At 42.3% G+C, this 20,896-nt stretch overlaps 1 protein-coding gene across 3 annotated transcripts in view; it reads right to left on the reverse strand.

Annotated features, from left to right (window-relative positions):
• LRWD1 (leucine rich repeats and WD repeat domain containing 1) overlaps window positions 1-20,896 on the reverse strand; it is a 185,111-nt gene that overhangs the window by 118,907 nt on the left and 45,308 nt on the right. For all 3 annotated transcript variants that reach the window (XM_069226701.1, XM_069226700.1, XM_069226702.1), the window contains exons 2-5: window positions 17,980-18,120; window positions 17,052-17,286; window positions 11,154-11,273; window positions 4,816-4,968 (exon numbers count right to left, since the gene is read on the reverse strand). In XM_069226701.1, the coding sequence (XP_069082802.1) occupies window positions 4,816-4,968; window positions 11,154-11,273; window positions 17,052-17,286; window positions 17,980-18,059 (588 nt within the window). In that variant the 5' untranslated portion in view covers window positions 18,060-18,120. The remainder of the gene's footprint in view (window positions 1-4,815; window positions 4,969-11,153; window positions 11,274-17,051; window positions 17,287-17,979; window positions 18,121-20,896) is intronic.

The raw sequence follows: 20,896 nt of genomic DNA on the forward strand, positions 1-20,896 counted from the left end.
AGAGACATTCACTCTGGGGGAGGGCCAATTTCTCCTACACACCAGTATAGTAAATAAAACTAAAAGGGATCCGGACCCAGTGCTCCACCGACCTCAATGTTACATCAGGCTCTACTGGAGCTGGGAGGGACACGCCATTTTAATCACACGTAGGTATAAAGCCCTGCTCACTGATAGACCCCAGGCTTCAGTTCAGGTCGAAAACTGCATGGGAAGAAGAGCTAGGGGGTTGGGGGGGGGGGGGGGGGGAAGGAACAGATAAATGACTCGCAGTGGCATAGGGTGTGTTCTCTGGTCCAAGCAGTGTCTAGTAATGTGAGATTTAAAATGGTCTCACTTTAAATATCGTACCTATATTACATGACTATTACTTCATAAGATGTACCATTCAAAGTTGGAAGGGTGCCCTCAATGGCAAGAATGTATAAGCGGCGTTTCTACATCTAGCTTGGCACTGTCCGCTGGTTAAAGCATACTGGGAGGCTGTAATACAACATTAAGAGGAAACCTGTGGGATAATATAGATCTGTGTCTATGGCGGAGGAGGTGGTTCTCAGACGAGTTAGAACAGACGATAAAGCTGAAGAAGACATACAAGCCTGCGGTACATTAATATCCACCTTTGCAGTGATGGACAGTCTAACATTAGGTGGCACAACAGATGGAGACAGAAGAGGGCACATTACTACGCATAAGGAAACACAAGTAAAGTAACGACTTTAAAAGTATATATATGGAGTTTGAAAAAAATATATATATATATATATATATATATATATATATATAGTCTTACGGTGTGGATAATAGTAATGTATATGTTGATTGACTGTAGCAATGATCTCAACAGGTAAGGTTGTTGGTATATGCTCATTAAGTGCAGAGTTTGGCTTGATGTATACTAAATATCTAATAAAAACAGATTCTATACAAAAAAAAAGGAAGATGACTATGGCCCTTTACTCCAACCCCTTCGCCAAATTTTGAACTAATGGTGTCCTATCTAATTTCCACTTACTCAAGGCACCAGACAGAAATGCCCCTTATCTCCCTTTTTATTCCTAGCTATTAAACCACTCTTACTATCTCTCAACGAGAGATCCAATTTGGTGGGATTAAAACTGGGCGACAGTTACTTCAAGATAGCAGCCTATGCTGATGAGGTTTTATTGATTGTGACTGACCATGCCAATACAGCCACCCCTGAAATGATGGCCAAAAAAAAGGACTATTCATTGGTATCTGATTAAACTCTCAACAAGGTCAAATCGGAAGTTAGCCCACTTAATTTGTCCTGTACCAAAGAAACTCTGGGTTCCTCGGGGTTGTCATGGTAGCCCAATTTTCTCAAATACCTAGGTCTCGAGTTCAGCGAAGATCTGGTGAGATAAATAATACATAATGAGTGATTGGTTACACAACAAGTCGAAAAATTCCTAGATGGATGGTCACCAAAGTTCTTTACATGGTGAGGTAAATTGGAATAGATTAAAATAGTCATCACACCGATTGCTAATTATATTTTAAGTATGGCCCCGGTCTTCTGCTCAGATGACCGGTTAGCGACAAAGCCAAAGAAGTGCCAGCCTGGCTGACTAAGAAATACCAAATTGTCTTTCGAGCAGCTCAGGGCGCAAACAGGTTAGATGGTGCATTGGACTTGTCCCTCCGTGGTTAACCCTTAAGAAGCTGCTTGTCGAGAACCTCTCTTTACCATTCTTTCTAACAATAACTAAAAATCCGCCCATTTGAATCCTACCACAAATGTCTTCTTACGCCTAGACTCTTCCCTTTTCCGAGGTGAAATTCCACCACTCCCTCAGGGCTTCAATACGGCAAAAAGAAATCAAACTGGACGCTACTCTCCCTATAGAAGGCCATTGGCGGGCAAAAGGCATATATGTTGTTGGTGACCTCGGTTCCAGACTGCACCCTATTCCATTCTCTGACAGACAGAAATATGACATTAACCCCGTAAATTTCTATAATTTCCTTTAACTAAAAAGTCAGCCATTGCCAAGCACATGCCTCCTTGCCTAAGTTTCTTGTAATCGTTAGAAAGGGTGGTCATATTGCTTCCAAAATATATTCCAAACTGAAACTTCTAACCACCTCACTGTGTAAGCCGACAACAGAAATGGAGGACACACTGGACCCATGACGGGCACTCCGACCGGTCGTCTATTGACTGGGAGAGGTTGTAGGCATCCCCATTTTAGAAGAACATCACACCCAATTTAGCCCAAATCAAATTACACATCTTAGAGTATCTTGGACCCCACACTGATTGGCTTCCTTAGTTCTGATGGAGAACAATAACTGCTGGAGTTGCAATACTGAGAATGCCAACGTGCGCCATATGTTGTACGAATGCCCCCTCACTACTTGATTTTTTGGAAGAACATACACAACATTGTTGATGACATCTTCCACGTTAAATTCCCCAGGAGTTTCTTGCTCTATTTGTGGCTCCTTCAGTCCTCCACATCCCCTAGCTCTTTAAATGGAGGAGTAAACACTCCTCCTTCTAATGTTTTCATTAGCTCATAAGACTATTTTATCTTCCTGGAAATAGTTAGGGAATGCTTCGGGTAATGCCTGATGGGAATGGCTTTGTTACATTAGGAGAACACAACCAATCAGGCTTACCCAATATCCCTGGATTTCAGCCCATAAATCTTTGTGGAACAACTCGGACCATTACTTGAATTAGTAAAATCCCCACTAGTGACATGTACCAACAATAATTAGTACAGTACTGAGTTGTACGGTGAGTATTAGGGTGACATGTAATAATTGGCCGTTTACCGGACTATACTTACCCTACCTCAATGTTAAGGCATGCACATACTCTGCACGTATTACTGTGGCAACTTTTCCCTCTTCTACCCCCTGCGTTTCTCTTACTTTCAGTTCCCACCTTAGCAGTCAGTCAATTAGTACTATATATCTTGTCAGGCGATTTTTCATTTTTTCCTATTTTGCAACTGTATAAAATGTGCTAACCCCTTTTTTTTTTAAAGCTAAAAACCCAATATAAAACTTGTGAAATCAAAAAGAAGTAGAGACTACCAGGATTTAATAAGCAAGACATCATTGGTATCAGTAAATTTGTGGGACACAACAGGGCTGAAAACCTATACCGAAATGCAGGAGGAATTTCAAATGTTGGATACAGAGAAATTTCAGTGCACACATATGGAGTTAACAATCCCCCTGGAGGACAGGGTCCGAACTGAACCACCACACAAAGAGTAATTTCCCCCACACATAAAAAAAAGATAACTCTCCAGGCCCCATAGCAAAGTTCAAAGAAAGATGGGATAAGGACTTGGAAGACATTAGTGATAAGGAGTGGACTCAAGCCATAAGGAGCGCAAGGAAGGTGGCGAGGTTTTGACTTGTAAAGCTAAGGATCCTTCACAGAGGCTACTACATGAGGGTACACATGCTAAGGTTCAGGCAAGCCATCTCATACCTATGCCCCAGAGGCTGCAAACATTCGGATGATTCATCCACACGGCCCTTGACTGAAGCACTACTGGGAGGAGGAGTCAACAAGAGACATGGGCATAATGTGCCCCAAAAAACAAATGCATTATTCTATAATTTGGAGTGATGAAACACAGCTAGGCTGCGGGGTACAAGCACTACCCTACACTTGAGCAGTGTAAAGAAAGCAAACTGCATTCCAGGGGCCGAAAAGGTGCTGTAGGAGGACCGAGGATGTCCCCAAAAGTTTGAAAAGATGTGGAGCATTGTAAACTATTTAGGGGGTACCAATAAGTCAATACAACTAGTTGATAAAAGACAAATCACATTTTCTTACAATGACATGTTAAATTCCAGTCGCATGAAGCGTCTGTGAAACCGAGTCTATACCTATATCTCTACAAGATTAGAATGATTATTTGAAACTTTGACCTATTATTAGCATTGTACTTGTTTTTTGACTTAATTGCAGTGCATAGCACAGTGACGTTATGTTATTTGGTTGAAATGCAAAACTATTAAAGACTTATAGATAAGATTATTCCCTATGGCACCTACTTAATGCCGAATGGTGACCATTAGATCACATGGGGAATCATATAAAAATCATGGATTTGAAGATCTCCTGGGAAAGTGAAGTCATGAAGGTAGAATGTTCAAGACCAATTCCTGGACCTCCTCACACGTGACAAGTGCGCTATACAAAATCAGCATAACATAATTCAAGGGAAAGTGTGCTCTACGACAAACGTGGATCCAGAAATTGTAAACTTTTTATTCAAGCTTGCAGTGGATCCAAGGAAAGGCTTTGAAGTTAAGTGTTGGGCTGTTTTAGGATCTCTAGTGAGGATTATGTATATAGTTGCGGCAGCTAAGATGAGAGGTTGCTGCGGAAATACCTTTGCTCGGAACGGAACTAGAGAGTGACACCCGAATGTAGCTTTCATTTCAGAGCATCGCAAAGTAATATTAATGACAATAAATCCAAATCCTGATCATGGCTAATAAGGAAGGGTTTTCCCCCCCCCAGCAATGAAGAATGAACAGACGAACAGTACGCAGAGGTACAGCACAAGTACAAATTACATAACAGGTTAAGTAGGGAGACTACTATTGGTTTTCACAGTGTTACAGTGTCTGGATGGCCTGACATCGAATTCAGAGATATTTCGAGGGATTCAGGAGGATGGGGCCCATTGCGAGATTCTACTGCTCTCACCCTCTTATCTATGATAAATATTTTTTTTGCAACTGAAAAACCTTTAGGATTTTCAATATCTTTATTTCATATACATATGAACATTTTTATTTAATCAAAGCACTTACCCTCCACTTTGTGAAGTCACGGAGTGAGTTTGGTCCATATTTGATCTGCACCATCGCTGATTTTACAAAGTCTTTTCTGACTGCATTAATATGTGTCGCTGAGAAACTCTGGGGTAGTTGATTTTTGTAGTTTTGGTCCCAGTGAGCAGACACCTGATCAAAAGAAAGTCTTTATTACATTAAACACTTCTTCACTGTGGACTGTACAGTGCAGCTATTTTACGACAAACCAAGTATAATCACTGCAAGCAGATTTTACAAAATTGATCTGCTTTGTCTCTTTGGGCTGTCCTTTCTTACTGAGTATATACATGTGGCAATACTGCCTTAGAAAAAGGACCATTCTCAACCCCAAACATGAGGATACTCTAGGACCAGAAATAATTTCCTGTGCATTTGGAGAATAAATATGGTCTATTGTCTGGTAATGTTGTGTTGAAGAGTATTTGTGAAGCACTTAAACCGTAAGTATTCAAATGATTCTAGACAGACACGCCTTTTGTGAAGCAACTAATCAACCTGTCAGGTGTTCCCTTAAAGTAGTGCAGCTTTTCTTGAAATTTGAGATATACATTAAAAAATAAAAATAAAAAACACACACACACACACACACACACACACACACACACACACCTCTCTCAAGGTGGAAGCATTTTGAAATAACTTAAGATTTGGGGAAGAAACCATAGAAAGCTAAACATTTTAGAATATGAAAACGACCTGGAGGAAGCTCAGAATGGGACACAGTTTTCCCAGAATCATGGCTGCTTTACAAAGGAATGTTGCTTAGTAGTGAGAAATTTCCAGGTTCATCATGATCCGATATGCATGCAGAGGATCTCATTGGCATAATGTAAGCTCACTAGCAAGGAGGTGACTCAATGGCCAGTGTTTGTTAATTTCAGTGAAACAGGCTGGCACGGTATATGCTAAGATGTAGAGGCTCCTCATCTCCAGTTCAGGAACCCACGGAGAGCTAAAGGAGACTATGGAAAAGCGGACATTGGGAGAGGAACCAATTAGTAACTGCTGAAGAGTCGTCATACGGCGCTGCAGTACAACCAATGGTCTACAATCTTCGACACATTTGTCTGCTTTTAGCAAAATAAAAAAAATAAAAAAACCTGACTTGTCCATCTCATTAGGTTTAGTCTGCAGGGCCTATGCTTGCACGCTGTTCATTACTACTACAAAAAAAAAAAATCTTAAAGGGGGCTTAAAGTCTGCCTGTTACTTACCTCGTCGTACCACTGGCTGATCCCACACGGCTCCCACATCACTCTTCTTACCATTGGATGGCTCCCATGTGTGTCTCATTTGCTTGCTTCCCATTGGTCAGCACCTCTTCACTTACCGTTGGCTGGCTCCCTAAGGGGTCTTATTTCCTTGCTTCCCAATGGTCAGCAGCTCCTCCTTGCCTCTGGCTTCTTCCAGCTTTTTGGATTCTTCGTCCCTGCGGTGGCTATGGGACCAAGTACTGCTTTCAGTGGCCAATGTCCTTTCACTGTCCAGCAGGTACATTATTATTATTTTTTTTTTTTACATTTACTGAGAGTGCATGTGCCCTCAGTCTCTCACTTGCACTAACCCCCACGCAGGATCATAATCACTACATTGTCAAACATGCAGATTAAAATGGTGCCTGTGAGTAAACAGCATGACTAACATTATTTTAGTACACTTTTGTACTTCACATTGGTAAGCAACTGACGCAGTTACACATTTTCTTGTGTTTTGCTACGGCATTGTCTTTATGTAGAGGCAGTTTATGGTCTGTTTTTAAAAAAATATATGTATATGAGACCGACTTGATAAATTCACCGTTTACTGCAGCGGATTAGTCCACCTCAAAGGGAATAGCATGTTCTAACATGGCCCGCCACCTAGCCTTTGTCTGGAGTGAGCACTGACTTAAGGCTGCCTGTTGGGTCTGTCCTTTTTTAAATACTCTTCCAATGATGATGATGATGATGATGATGATGATGATGATGATGCGCCGGAGGCATTCAATGCTGATATTCCGAGTATTTTGCAATGAGCTACTCTAAGGGCAGCACTTTCTGCCTTCAGTGCCTACTTCGTATTAGTTTGTTGAATGCTCCGTTTCCATCACCTGTAACAAACCACGTCAGATTCTGTATGTCAGGTTTACAAAATACATCACATGCTGCTGGGCACGTTTCACAAATATAAGGAACACTGAGCAAAGAAATGTCTGTGATGATGGGAAAACATTAGCCATGGCCCGACTGTTTTTTAAAGCAGCAAAATATGCGCATGCACTGCACAGGCCAGAGAGGAACCTCTCAGCAGATGTGCACATAGCACACAACCCCAATGGCCTGGCGCTGCTTAGGGGTTAAATGAGGATGTGGCGTAACGGCCGGAGCTGCTGACTTTGGAGCTGAGGAACCAGGCTCTAGTCTCGGCAGTGGCTCAACATCCTGTGATTCTGGGCAAATCACTTAATCTCCCTGTGCCTACAAAAAATGAAAGTTTCCTAAGACAAGCTTTGGCAAAGCCAATAGGTTTCGTTTCTACAAAATCTTTTGGTCAACTGGTTTTGTTAATGTTTTTTAGACATTTCAAACAGAGTAGGTCTCAAAGTTTCGTTTTTTTATTTATTTATTTTTTAAACGCGCTATAAATTGGCCAGCATTGACTGCATTAAAGTTTAACGGTGACCAGGTCATCGTGTTTTGTTTTTTTAACTTTAAGACATGTAGCTCTGTGACATGTAAAAAAAAAACAACAAAAAAAAAAAAAAAAAAAAAACACACAACACACACGCATATTGAAAACATTGACAAACAATAGATTTCGTAAAGGCAAAAGCTACTGGCTTTGCTAATGCTGGTTTTTCAAGAGCTTCCAGTGGCCACAGGAGTATAGATGCAAACAATTCATTATAAAGAAAATAATATATATATATATATATATATATATATATATGTTTTAAGCTATCCAAACATGATACTTTAACCATTAAGGCATCGAAAATGTCTGCAGTATTCATATGCATTCATCAGCTAGTGAACAATATCATAATCAAGACAAACATTTGCAATGCATTAGGTCTCGCATTTGCGAAAGTTAAAAAGGTACTGGCGTTGAAACCGGCATTTGTTTTAAAGTTTTTTTGTATGGGAAAAAGAAAAAGAAAAAGAAAAAAAAAAAAAGAGCGGTTTAATCCAGTCGACTACGTTAGGAGCAAGGGACATACACCACGCGTTAAAAGGAAAAGAATAACGAAAGCCTGCAGTTTATTGTTGCCCTTGTGCAATTTTAAAGAGGACCGCAGGGACATGCAAAGAGGCACGAGAATACTGGTCGCAGTGATATGGAGTAACATACAGAGCTGCCGACTTTGGGACCGGGAAACCGGGTTACAGTCTGGCCTTGGCTCTAGAAAAGAACTGATCTAAAAAATACATTTGTAAAACATAAAATGAAATAAACAATGGCAATCAAAAGGCAGATAAGTAGTGTGGGCATGTGGATGTCCACAAAGGAAGTGCATTACAATTGAACAAAGAATGAAGCGCCCGTCACGAGGGGACACAGGGAAACATTAACAATGGTGTATAGGCTCCCAGGGCGAGGCTACCAATAAACACAACAATGCTAAACATGCAGCCAAAGTAAAAGAAACAACATACGGCCACACAGAGTGAAGCAGCGAGGCCAAAGAAAAAAAATAGTGCGCCACACTAAGCTGTATGGCCGATCGTGCAATCATTCATATAACAGGGTCAGTCTGGAGGGCGGTAACAAAGCAGCCTCAAGGCGGGACAAACGTGAAGCCTTTTCCTATGAAATCAAGGGAATTTTGAAAGGCAGGCCAAGTAACAAATTAAAGTGATGGGCGTGGTTAAGGCCCACAGATGTAGATTACAACATGTCGAAGACAGCACTTGTGCACTGCCAAGCTCAACCAAAAAATGGCATCCTTGCTGACTGTGTAATTAAAGTATTTAAAAAGAAATGTAATAAAATAACTCCAAAATTGGGTAATCAAAAGTTTAGTTATCAGGCATTTGGAAAGCTCACAATGGATACTAGAGTGGCACTGAAACATGTGGTCTTGTTATCTTGTGTCAAAATATAAGATACACTGTTCCAAATAGAAAGGGAGAAAGGATACTATGGCGGGGGGTCCTAAAATTTAGGAGCAAGAAACCTCACACATCCAAAAGGATGTCATGCTTCATCATCGGAGTTGCTCCTCGTCAGACCGGCACTGCAATGTCTGACTGGCACCACCCCGAATGGGGGGGCTCTTTGCCGGAGATCTTTTCAAATAATGATGCCGTAACCCCAAGAGTGAGTAAGCAAGGAAGGAGATCAAAAGTAGTGGTTAAAATTGGCTCTCAAAGTCTACACCGGGTAATTAATTTATTGGACCAGATGTGAGGTAAAGGCCAAGGTTAAAAAAATAGTCATAAGAGTGAAACAGAAATAATGATCAATCACTCTATATCAAAGAACAAATGAGGGCAGGGAATTTCCAAACCATCCCTATCAAGGGTCAACATGTTTTGCATCCTGGTGGTCCATACAGATCCAGTGATGCTTCGTCAGGACCTAAATGACTATGTGTATCTCCTAAACGTAAGGGAGTCTGGATTACTATTCACCAGAAATTATCAGAAAAAAAAAAAAGAGTATCCAATCACTTACATTGGTGCGGAAAAAATTATTCCTAACTGTCGCCCATCCTAATTTAGGGAGCGCGCTTCCTAGGACCACACAGACCAGTGGTCAGACGGAAAGTCAATTTTTAAACGCTGCCGCCACTGTCGGTAAACCTACCCGGGTCCGTGTTCCCTGAATGCAAGTGATTGGATACTCTTTTTTTCTGATAATTTCTGGTGAATAGTAATCCGGTGTAGCCTTTGAGAGCCAATTTTAACCACTACTTTTGATCTCCTTCCTTGCTTACTCACTCTTGGGGTTACAGCATCATTATTTGAAAAGATCTCCGGCAAAGAGCCCCCCCATTCGGGGTGGTGCCAGTCAGACATTGCAGTGCCGGTCTGACGAGGAGCAACTCCGATGATGAAGCATGACATCCTTTTGGATGTGTGAGGTTTCTTGCTCCTAAATTTTAGGACCCCCGCCATAGTATCCTTTCTCCCTTTCTATTTGGAACAGTGTATCTTATATTTTGACATATCTATCGGGAGGACATACACTGGACCATAACCTCTTCCTATCCCTCCATTTTTTGGCTTGTTATCTTGTGGCCAACTTGATGCTGCTAGTATGCATGGGTTATATTCCAAATTATCAAGGTGAAGAAGACATCCTGCTTGAATACGGACTTCACATTATCAACTTCCAGCATATCGTCAATATAAGCATACATTGGGAAGTATTGATTTACTATGACAACTCTGCATCTACTTACATTGACAATATGTTGGTAGTCGATATTATGTACTCAGTATAAGTGCAGATCATATGAACCAACTTTTGGTAGAATACTGTGTACATGCCAATGTTTGTATACACAAGGGAAGACTAGGATGTGCTTTCTGCACTATTTATTTTACAAGGTGATGGAAGCATAGCTGTAAGGTGGGTTTGTTACACCCCACTTGACACTGTAGTGGTGGAGCCGGAGGGTGCAGGCAAATGCCACATTACATGGCTACAGTGCATCTAAACCAGAAGCGGTGGACGTACTATTTGATGAAATCCAGACATCACAAGACACAAGTGCCTATAAGATCGACCCACATGTTGTAAAAAAATAAATCCATCAATTTCCACTCACACACAAGACATCTCAGTAGATGGTCTATGATGTCCACACAAGTAGTGAACACCGGCCACCCTGTTTGGAATGAAGTTAAGGAATCAAAATTGGTTTCCATTCTGTAATTCTATTGAAGGAATGTGGTTAGGTTATGAGGATGTGATGGCAAGCTAAGGTCCTGGCCAAGGTTGAGTGAGAATAGGATGTGAAGAAGAGGGCAGAGTGTACTGCTTCAATGCTCTTCCAGGCCCTAAAATGGTTAAAAACGGAAGACACTAGAGGAACACAATCTTAACATCACTGCCCTTTATCTGGACACCTGGGCTGCGCATCCTGAGGTAAGAGGCTATGTACACTTGGGATTGGTCAAAAGCGGTCAGATCCAAAAACCGGCCATATTTCCTACCTGTAATGGGATGGCATAAACTAGTGAGACTGAAATATGATATTGACATCAAATGGCAACTTGGGGGGGGAGGGGGGGGAGAAAAAAAAAAACCCACACACATCAACAAGGAGGAAAAGAAGACCCCCCCCCCCCCCCAAAAAAAAAAGTACTCCAAGAAAGTAAGCTTACACGGTTGGTGAGCTCCCTGCCGTTGACAAATCGCACGTGATTGGCTGACGAGGTTATATCTTTGCCGTTGAGGCGCCGAAGTTTTGGCAAAAGACACATGACCTTGTAATCATCGCTGATCTAGAAGGAAAAAGGAAATAGAAATCGTAACATAAACATACAGGCCAACAACCTCATTTATGTAAAGTATATCAATATTTAGATTTTTCCCTGAACACCACTATACCACAAAAAATATTAGGAAGTAGATGGAACACTTGTGTTTTGTACTGCACAATTTTCATACCATCATATTTACTGTTTCTAAAGAGAACAGCTACTCCTGAACAAAGAAAATGGTATTATGTGACAAACCATGCTGTGTTGTGTATGCGTCAGCTTTACTACCCTCACAAGGCTTACCAAGCTATAGTACAAATCTTTAAAAGGTACTGCTATACAGATTGTCACCTTCTCCAAGGCCCTCTAGTTCCTCTCACGCCGTAATACTGCACCCAGAATTACTGAAGCTAGGGAATGCAGTAATTTCAGAGGCAGATTACAGGATAGTTACGAGTAGGCCCTTTCGGACTGAGGAACTACGGCAGAAACTAATGTCACATTAATTTCTCCAGGTGATGCTGTTTTACTAGTTTGCAATGATCTGCTGCTGATGGATATGGGACACTATTACTAGTGAGTGTACCCCTGGACAATTGTACAGGAGGTTTTCAAGAGGGGAAACCAGAGATAATGATGGTGGGTTTGCTCCCTGAACTTTTAGTGCCATTTGTTCTGGTCACTCAGCTAAAGTGTTAATGATTGTTCTCATTTACATTCACAGTCAATACAAAGAAACAGAAGTTTCTGCTATTGCATTACTATTGATAAAGGAGGAAGGGCTGCTCAGTGTACCGATTTATTCCCGGAAGCCCTCCAGTGAGAGGAGGGGGAAAAGAACATCAGAGGTAGCAGGGCAGTCCTTTGGGTGGAGCTGGCTGAGTGGCCCATTGTTTACTACCATGGCTGAGAACTGCTGAAGGCAGAGACTATAGAGCAGGATACAAGGTGAGGACCTATGTGAACAGACAGTACCTTTGGTGACCATGTCACCCAAGGAGAATAGCAGGAATTATTTGACCAAAGCAGACTAGTTCTCTGCTAGCCTCTGGGTCCATGATGGAAGAGAAGGAACCCATAGTAACCAATACGACCCAAGAAGAGACAATTGATGGCACTTCTGAAAGACCCAGGTGCTGAGACTAGCAATATGGAGCACAAGATGTCTTACATGGAACATCGTCTGAAAGAAATGTCTTTGAAAGTCAAATGGTCAGAAAACTGTGGGAGGAGCTGGAAAGAAGTAGAAAGCACAAACCCACCAAGAGCATAAGAGGCAGCAGGTGTTGGTAACCCTCAGATGGAAGCCTCTCATTCAGGTGATCAAAGGAATTAGGAGCAAACCCTAGTGTAACAAACACATAGGAACCTTTAGCAATCAAATCACAACACTGGTTAAAATACTAACCTCTTCCTCATGTTTTTGAGAAGGACGCTCCTGCTGATCGAACTACCTCGTCATATTGAATGAGCCAGACTGGATGGTGAGACTTACCTATCCAAAATCTTAACAATTCAATGACTAGGCGGAGGGAAAGGGGATGTCAAAAAGTAGGAGATATGTATTTAAAGAAACAGCTTCTCACATTTGGACAAAGCACAAGCGTCCTTTGTCCTTAGACCTGGTCAATTTTTTCATCATGCAAAATTAGCCCCGGTTAGTAGAAAAACACTACGCCCCTTGGCAGAAAGTAGAAAATTAATCACTAATCTATATACTGCATTAGTAATTGTCAGGGGTGGACATAGTAAACAAGCATGATAAAACCTATCACAAGAATACCTGGAACCCTTAACGGACTCAGACCGGACGAAAGCCATTGAAAGGTTAAATACATTTGTCATCAAAACGCTGCAAAACTCCTGGGTCTAAAATGAAGAACCAGACCGGAACTGAATCAAGAAAAAGGGAAAGAAGAAATGAGAGGCCTAGCTGTAAAAGAAGTAGTCCTTTTAATGGACTAATTCCCTCATAAGTGGCATGCTTCATCATCGATACGGACTATATTAACAGCTACGTGGGAAGGGTTGAACGTCCCCTGAGCACAACACCAAGGCTAGAGTTGAGGCTCAACACCCGACACTGGAGAGTTGCCCCTGATAGAACCTCTTATCACTATCAGTTGAAGGTTCATAAGGATGGTTTTGAGGAATTTAGGATCACATTTCATACAGGAGCACTTATATGACCAGCAGTACCATTATCTCAGGTCCTGAAGAATACTGCAACACCTCCGTTGAGGGTTATAGGCAGAAACAGGTTGACAGTTTTTGAGGACACGAGTAAACAGATCTAATTTTTCCTGTAGTGTCCTAGTTTTTAATCCTGGCACAGGGATGCATTAATAAAATATTTCACATACCCTGTAGTCAATTTTAGTTTCACAGCCTTTTCTGCTTTCGTTACACTCCACTGTCTTCACCACCCTCTGCTCATTGTTGGATATTATCCATACCTCTTCAAACATCTGCAGAGCTTCTCCCTTGCAGCAAAGGAGGTTGTAGCCCATATCGTGACCAGATATCATGGTGTGAGGAGGTTCCCGATGATTAAGCATGCCACCTACGTTGGGTAAGGGAATTTGTCGTTTAAAAAGGATTACTCCTTTTACAGGCCTTGCATCTCTTTTTCCTTATATCTTGCTTCGGTTCCCATCTAGTTCTTCATTTTAGACCCAGGAGATTGAGTGTTTTGATGTGATTTATTGGGAAACTAACTCCTGCAGGTCTTTAAAACTCCATTGGCCCTCTTGTGTTTTAGTTAACAAATGTATCCACATTTATGATTTAAACTAACATGATTCCACTACATGCACAAAACATATTTCAGACCTAAAATGTTTTTTTTTTGTTTTTTTTAGTATTTGCCCAGGTAGAACATCAGCTTGCTATAGATGTAGCGCAACAGGGGTACACGGTCTTCATATGTTTTTGGCTGTGAGCAGAGTTATACGATTAAGTGGTGTGGAGCCGACAGACAATCACTAGCACATTACCCACTCAATCCATTAACCAACCTCAATTAGGAATATTCCCTGTTAAAAATAAAAACCTACAAAATGAAAATGAGGATGGCCACCTTAGACATGGCATTAGCTAAAAGGTACACAGCAATGTACTGCGAGAGCCTGAAGACTCCAAATTATGTGGAAAAGATGGAGTGGGATATAACAGACGAACAAACCATGAAGGCCACAAAAGTGAGATGACAAATTATCAGAAGATTTAGCTGACCGGGCAAAAAAAGCTCACAACACAGATGAGAATTCATCTCCCGGTAACAGATCACCCAGAACTACGTGGCATGTAACTATTGTCACTGAAAGAATACGCTTGAAATGACAATTAGATTCTAAATGCACGTTAACATGAGCCATTTAGTGGAGTATAAATGAAAAATTTAGAATCTACATAACACTTAATGCACAGATATACAGATGCTATTCTGCACTGTCAAAAAGTATTAAAGTTTACTTTTAAAAAAACGAAAAAAAAAAAAAAACAAGGCTACTCAGTGTCACTACTCCCAGAAGGATAAAAAAAACGCATCTAGAATCCATGAGCACTTTCAAACAGTTCAAGAATGAAAAAGGCTCTGGGACACCTGCTCATTGCGCCCTTTCCATTAGAGGATATTACAGTGACACTTCCCCTACAGCCTGTTTATGGGAATATTTATACCATAGTTCTTTTCATCGGAAAAAACTCACTACAACATGGACAGCCTTTGCATGGCAGCGAGAACGCCATGCAAAGGCTGGCAGAAGAGGACTCGTAATCCCCAGGGCAGCAAACAGCGGTGCCCTGGCGGATTGCAACCGCCAGGCTGTCGACAGGCGCAACCTGGCAGTGCCGGCGATCGGACCGTGGCCCATCTGCCACAGTCATAATAGGGCGGTCGGGTCGACCTGTCTGCGGCAGTCCGACCACCATCGCAAGTGTTGCGGTCTTGACTGCCACACTCGTAATGAGGGCCACTATATACAACAGAAAGCTGAAAACATAAACAAAATATGATATGATGCATCAGAACTATTATTAAACAACCGTAACTCATTATTGAAGCACTCAGTCATTCCTGAAAGATGAGGGAAGACGGAGATTTGATTACAGGGAGCTGGGAGACAGTGTTTTTGTGCAGTTCTCCTGGAATGGAGGTACTTGGGCCCTCTTAGCAACTGTAGTGTCATTGTACGATTCTTGAAGTCAGACTGACCGAGATGTGTGAGGAATCTGTTCATCAGTAACCTTTCTATCTCTATTCTGAAACTGTGGGCGAAGGGGTTTGACCAAATCTCAGGGGGTAGAGAGGTGTATATCCTCAGAGCCAATCGGGAAAAGAAAAGGAGCGAGCGTAGGTTTTTTTGTTTTCTGAATCTGGAGTGTTTTAGCCTGGGTGAGTCTGCACTTCTGAGGAAGTGGTTGCCCCCGAGATTCAAATGTTTTCTGCCAGGCAAGGAGTTTTAAGCTGGGCTCGGTTTCGAAAGGGAGCCAGTTGAGAAACCAGAGTCAGAGGTAATGGGTCAAAGTGTCTTGTGCCTGTTACCATTCTTGTTGCTGCTTTGAGGTTCACTTTGAATGGCGCAGGACTCGAGTTGGGGAGACCCATTAGGGTCGCACAGCCCTATTCTGGTCTGGAGACCACTAATAACTGTACTGCCAATTTGAAATCTGGTGGTAGAAGGAAGGGCTTCACTCTTCAGTAGGATGAGGTGGAATGAAGCACTGCGCGTGGTTGCACTTTCAGATTCGTATCCAGGTTGTACCCTGGGAATTAGTGGATTCTATAATGACAGGTTTGCAGTGGAGGGCATCTAGGTGGATAAGCCAATCTTGGATGTGTGGGGAGCTGTTATGAGGGGAGATAAGGAGGAATTCTGTTTTCAGAGAATTCAGCTTGAGGGTGTTTTGAGACAGGTTGGTGTTTTAACCAGCATGTGGTTAGGATGGGCGACATCTTTCAGTGAGGACATCTTTAAGTATAATTGTGTATCATCTGCTTGCATATGGTATGCAAGGTTTGAGGATTTCCATCAGTGGCTCCACATAAAGGATAAATAGCGCGGGAAATGGTCGACCCTTGTGGGATTTTGTCTCTCAATGGTGAAGCATTTGAAAGTGAGCTGTCTAATTTGACTCGCTGTGAGAGATTCTGTAGGAAGGAAGCAAGCCAGTTGAGTATGTTACCTGATAGCCCCACTCAGTTTTCTAGCAATTCAAGAAGGCTGTTGTGATTGACAGTATCGAACGCCAATGAGAGGTCTACGAGGATGAGTAGGCAAGAATCGTTGCAGTCTAGGCACTGGCCATAATGTCCACAGTAGCAGTTTCTTTGCTGTGCCCTGGTCTGAATCCAGACAGAAGTTTGTTGAGTACGTTGAACTGTTCAATATACTGACAGTTGGTTGTCTACACATTTTTCCAACAATTTGGCAAGACAGTAGATATTTGACACTGGATGAAAGTTGTTCAGCGCAGAATTGTGCGGACAGTACTCATCACCACAATGTGTCTTGCGCCAAACCCGAAGCCACCATTTACCCAAACAAGAGGCCACGCATTTTAAGTGGCTAACCCTGCATTTAAGAATGGCATTGCTTCCTGTGTCGGACTCAAATAGCTAACATTAATGAAACGTTAAGGCAGGTATTCAAATTTAACAGTATGCTTGTGCACTGCAAATCTTGTTCACAGGTCTTAAGGTCAATCAATTCAGGTTTACCCACATCTAACTTACAAAATGATAGATCTGGCTATCAAATTTGGACTTGGAGTCCCATGCTCCATACTGTCTCTTACCGTCATGTATAAGTTATCGTCATAGTTCAGCTCCTCCAAGGCAGAGAGATGTTCCAACAGTGTAACGTCTTCCAGCTGGTTGTCAGCGCAGTTTAAGACTCTCAAGTTTGGGAGTTTCAGGTCACTGGGAATGTCCGAGAGCAGGTTTCCAGAAAGATTTAATTCTTGCAGGCTTCTCATTTGTGAAAACAGTTCTGGGTCCAAATCGTTTGTCTTAAGTTGCATCCCAGACAGACTAAAAATAAATTGGAATAAAAATCAAAATTAAAGTGTTGTTATTTTCGTACTGAAATCAACATGAGCTTCAATAGAGTTTCAAGTATTATGGATAACAAATCTTGAGAAGCTCTGGGAAGTGCCAAGGAGGAGATTTTAACCTGGGTAAACACTATAGCAGACACAGGAACTTGGCGTTGGCTTTAATTGGATTAAAATATTGCCAAGAATCTGCAGATTGGCCTCAAGATGAGGGGGCAATAGATGGTGGAGTTTATCTGTGTAACATTCTCCGGTGCACTCTTCTCCGCGGCCCACTCCTTTGGCAAAATAACTCACTGTCCCCTTTGCAGCCTAGAGATAGCTCCTGTTCTGTTCTAGTAAACCAACGCCATTAGACTTTGCCCATAATTATTTCAGCAAACATTCTTATAGACTTCATACAAAGGATTGTGGAGGCTGGACTAGCCTGTTAACGATTGGGGTTGGACGAGACAAAGGTGAACAAAGTAACTTGCCCTTACTGTCATCTGCCCTGCCTATGTGTAGGTGAATTACTTCAGCTGCTGCGTTTTCCAGGTTTCTGCCAACCATATAGCCGAACACCTCAAGGTATACTAAGGTTTTTATAAAGCCAAACAAATAAAAAAAAAAAAAAACACTTTTACATTAGCTGCACGAACTGGTAAACATTGTTTGGGTTCTTACGTACTTTAATGTCTTTATGTCCCATAGTCTTGTGGATCTGGGGAGTCCCTTCGTCAACAAAAGCTCCGATGTAATTTGGGGCATTTTTTTCTATAAAATAAAAGCTACGACAGCCGTCCCCGGTGTGACTTAGTGTGGATCCCTCCTGCAAAGATAATGAATCACTGTTAGAATACATTTTTGTTAAAAATCAAAGATATAATGTAATTTTTCAGAACAATAAAATGCTTTAGCTTAACATGCTGGTATTTGCGAAGACTCATTATTACTGTTTGAAAGAAATTAGTTATGGTATATTTATCAAAAAGTACAACTGAATCACCAGTTTATTTTGCATTTTAAGCCACATGGCAAGTTAAATGAAGTTTTAAAAACCTACATTTGATTGCATCTTGGTATCAACCAGGCTGAGAAGCCCTTAGCTCCCAACGCTCCTTGGAAAGTCAACTTCTGGATGAACCCTTCACATTCAAATACTTTGCTGGCAAGATGAGGATATTGCAGTGGTCTACACACTGTTGCATTTGATATGAAATGTGATGTTATCTAAATCTTAATTGCCATAATGGTCACTAATATAACCACTAAACAAAATACGAATCAGAATGGGAGGGAATATTGAAGAGGCACTTGTCCATTCATAATTTAATACCTGAATCTAAATATTAACCTCCATGTCCTGCATGCATTATCTGGACTGCAAGGTCTAGAAAGCTGGCGAGTCCCATTATATTGATCCAGTTACTGGGACACCATAGGGCTCTGCATTACTACGTTCTGTGATCCTGCCTGCAAGATGAACACTAGTTTGGAACCAGTGTTATGTTAGTTTGTGCTTGCACATGCCCTCCTGATCATATTTGAAATCAGACCCATTTCAGGTGCAATTCTGGTGTTTGGCTTCCATCTATTCTTGCATTCTAGAACATGTATGCCACCAGACTGAGAGGCTAGATATTAATGAATTACTGCATATTTTACTGCAGATTTTTGCCCTGTCCATTTGTTTGTTCTTAGTGTCTACATATGATTTCAGGCAGAGAGCTGGATTTAGGATCTGAACTGCATAACCTGATCTGCAATTAGCTCACACCAGTTTTTTGTTGCATTTAACCCTACTGTTGGGACGGTAAGTCTTCTGCATGTCGCTGGAGAGCGTGCTTCTGCTACCTTATGGTGCTCAACAGGCAAGTCACTTAAAAGTTACTATATGGTTTCTAGATCCCTACCTCAGGGAACATGCCAATCATGCATATTCACGGAGGATCTCCCTGTTTACATGGACTGAGACCCTAGAGCTTAGCTCCGAGACAGGGGTGCACTATGCATGACCCTCTCTATTACACAGAATGGCTCTGGCTCTCTCTACCATGGCAGTGGTAGATTAACAGTGGTGGCAGCAATAAATGTATAGTGATGGATACCTGAAGCCTTGTACCCTTTGGGGGGGGGGGGGGGGGGGGACTACTAGCCAGCCTACTGATCAAGTCTGTGCAGTCTTCTTTGCCTGTCGTCCTGTTGCCTTTGTCTACTTGGGATGGGTGTTTAAGAGCCAGTAGGTTCTCTCGGGGAGAATGGTGAGGTGAGCCATTGTGTTTAATGTGAGCCGAGCTGTTCTGCTTGACATCCCAGCTCCCCATGCCCCTCCCTATTCCTTGGGGAAGCCTGGAGGGCTGGGGTAGACACTTGCTCTCATCTGTGTTTAGCTGCCATAACTCTGGTAGGAGGGATCCTTCCCCCTTTTTGTTCGGTGATTGTCAGTGCCTCCTGGTCTGGAGTTAATAAAAATTCCCCTCTGGGGAATAGCCCGGGCAGATACCAAGAGCCTGTCCTGAAGCCCAGTAAGTCCCCCTTGCATGCCTTGCACACTCAGGGAGCACGACACATGTGCCTCTCAATTGGAAGGGCTCCAAGGATTCAAAAGTAGCGGACCCTATGATTGGATCAGCCTATCAATCAGAGGTGCTAAAAGTCTGGCATGAGTGTTCAGTGGTTTTTCAAGACTGGTCTCCGGTTCTAACATGCATCTACAGAAGACAGGTGTGGGTCCATGGTGTAAGGGCAAGGAAGCTTGCTCACTGCTTCTGAACAAGAGTTTTCTCTTGTGATGGATGGATTCTGCTCTGAACGAATTTGCCAACTGTGAAGGAGCAAAGGCATCAGTCAGCAGCCTGAATGCAGAGAATGAGATGTGAGGCTTGTCGAGCATGCGATTGGAAGACAAGGAAACTGCAAACAGCTGCTCAAGATAAGGAAGCTTGCAGCACATCAGAGACAGGGGGACGGGAAAGCGTGATCACAGTTCATGAAGGGGAGATCACTTTGCCCAGACCCCTCCACTGTGCTGTGGGAGCCTGTGTGATACTTACACTTACCTGTTGATGGGGAAGAGTGCCCTGTGGTACAGGCCCCCCTACCTTTCTCTTTCTGACACATGGGCGTACCAGGGTGTACTGACACTCTGGCCAGCCAACTACCTTCATACAGCTAGCCAGTGGCTCCTAGACTAGTGGGACTCCAGTAAACTGTGCCAAGACATCAGGCACCTGCAATCTGATCCCTGATGCCACCCGAGCGGTGTTTACTAAAAACAGGAGGTCACTTCTGTTATTTGGGTGGTGGGTTCTGGGGCTGATCTGGAACATTTGACTGCATATCATACGCTGAAACTACACCGTTGCAATACAAGGATTGCTATCACGGCTCTAGCGACAGAGGAACCCTGTGCAACATGGTCTGTAATATGCAATGCTAATTGTATGTCCATGTGCTAACTGTTTTTATAGTGCTTTGCGTCTAAGCACTATAATACTATTTGGTGTCAGACCTCTGGCCCCCAGAACATGTATAGATGGCTGTTTTTCACTGTTTATCCTAGTTTTATGTGTAGTAGATTTCTTGTGTGTATTAAAGTACTTTTC

Source organism: Pleurodeles waltl, chromosome 3_2 (genome assembly GCF_031143425.1).
Source record: "Pleurodeles waltl isolate 20211129_DDA chromosome 3_2, aPleWal1.hap1.20221129, whole genome shotgun sequence".
Lineage (NCBI taxonomy): Eukaryota > Metazoa > Chordata > Amphibia > Caudata > Salamandridae > Pleurodeles > Pleurodeles waltl.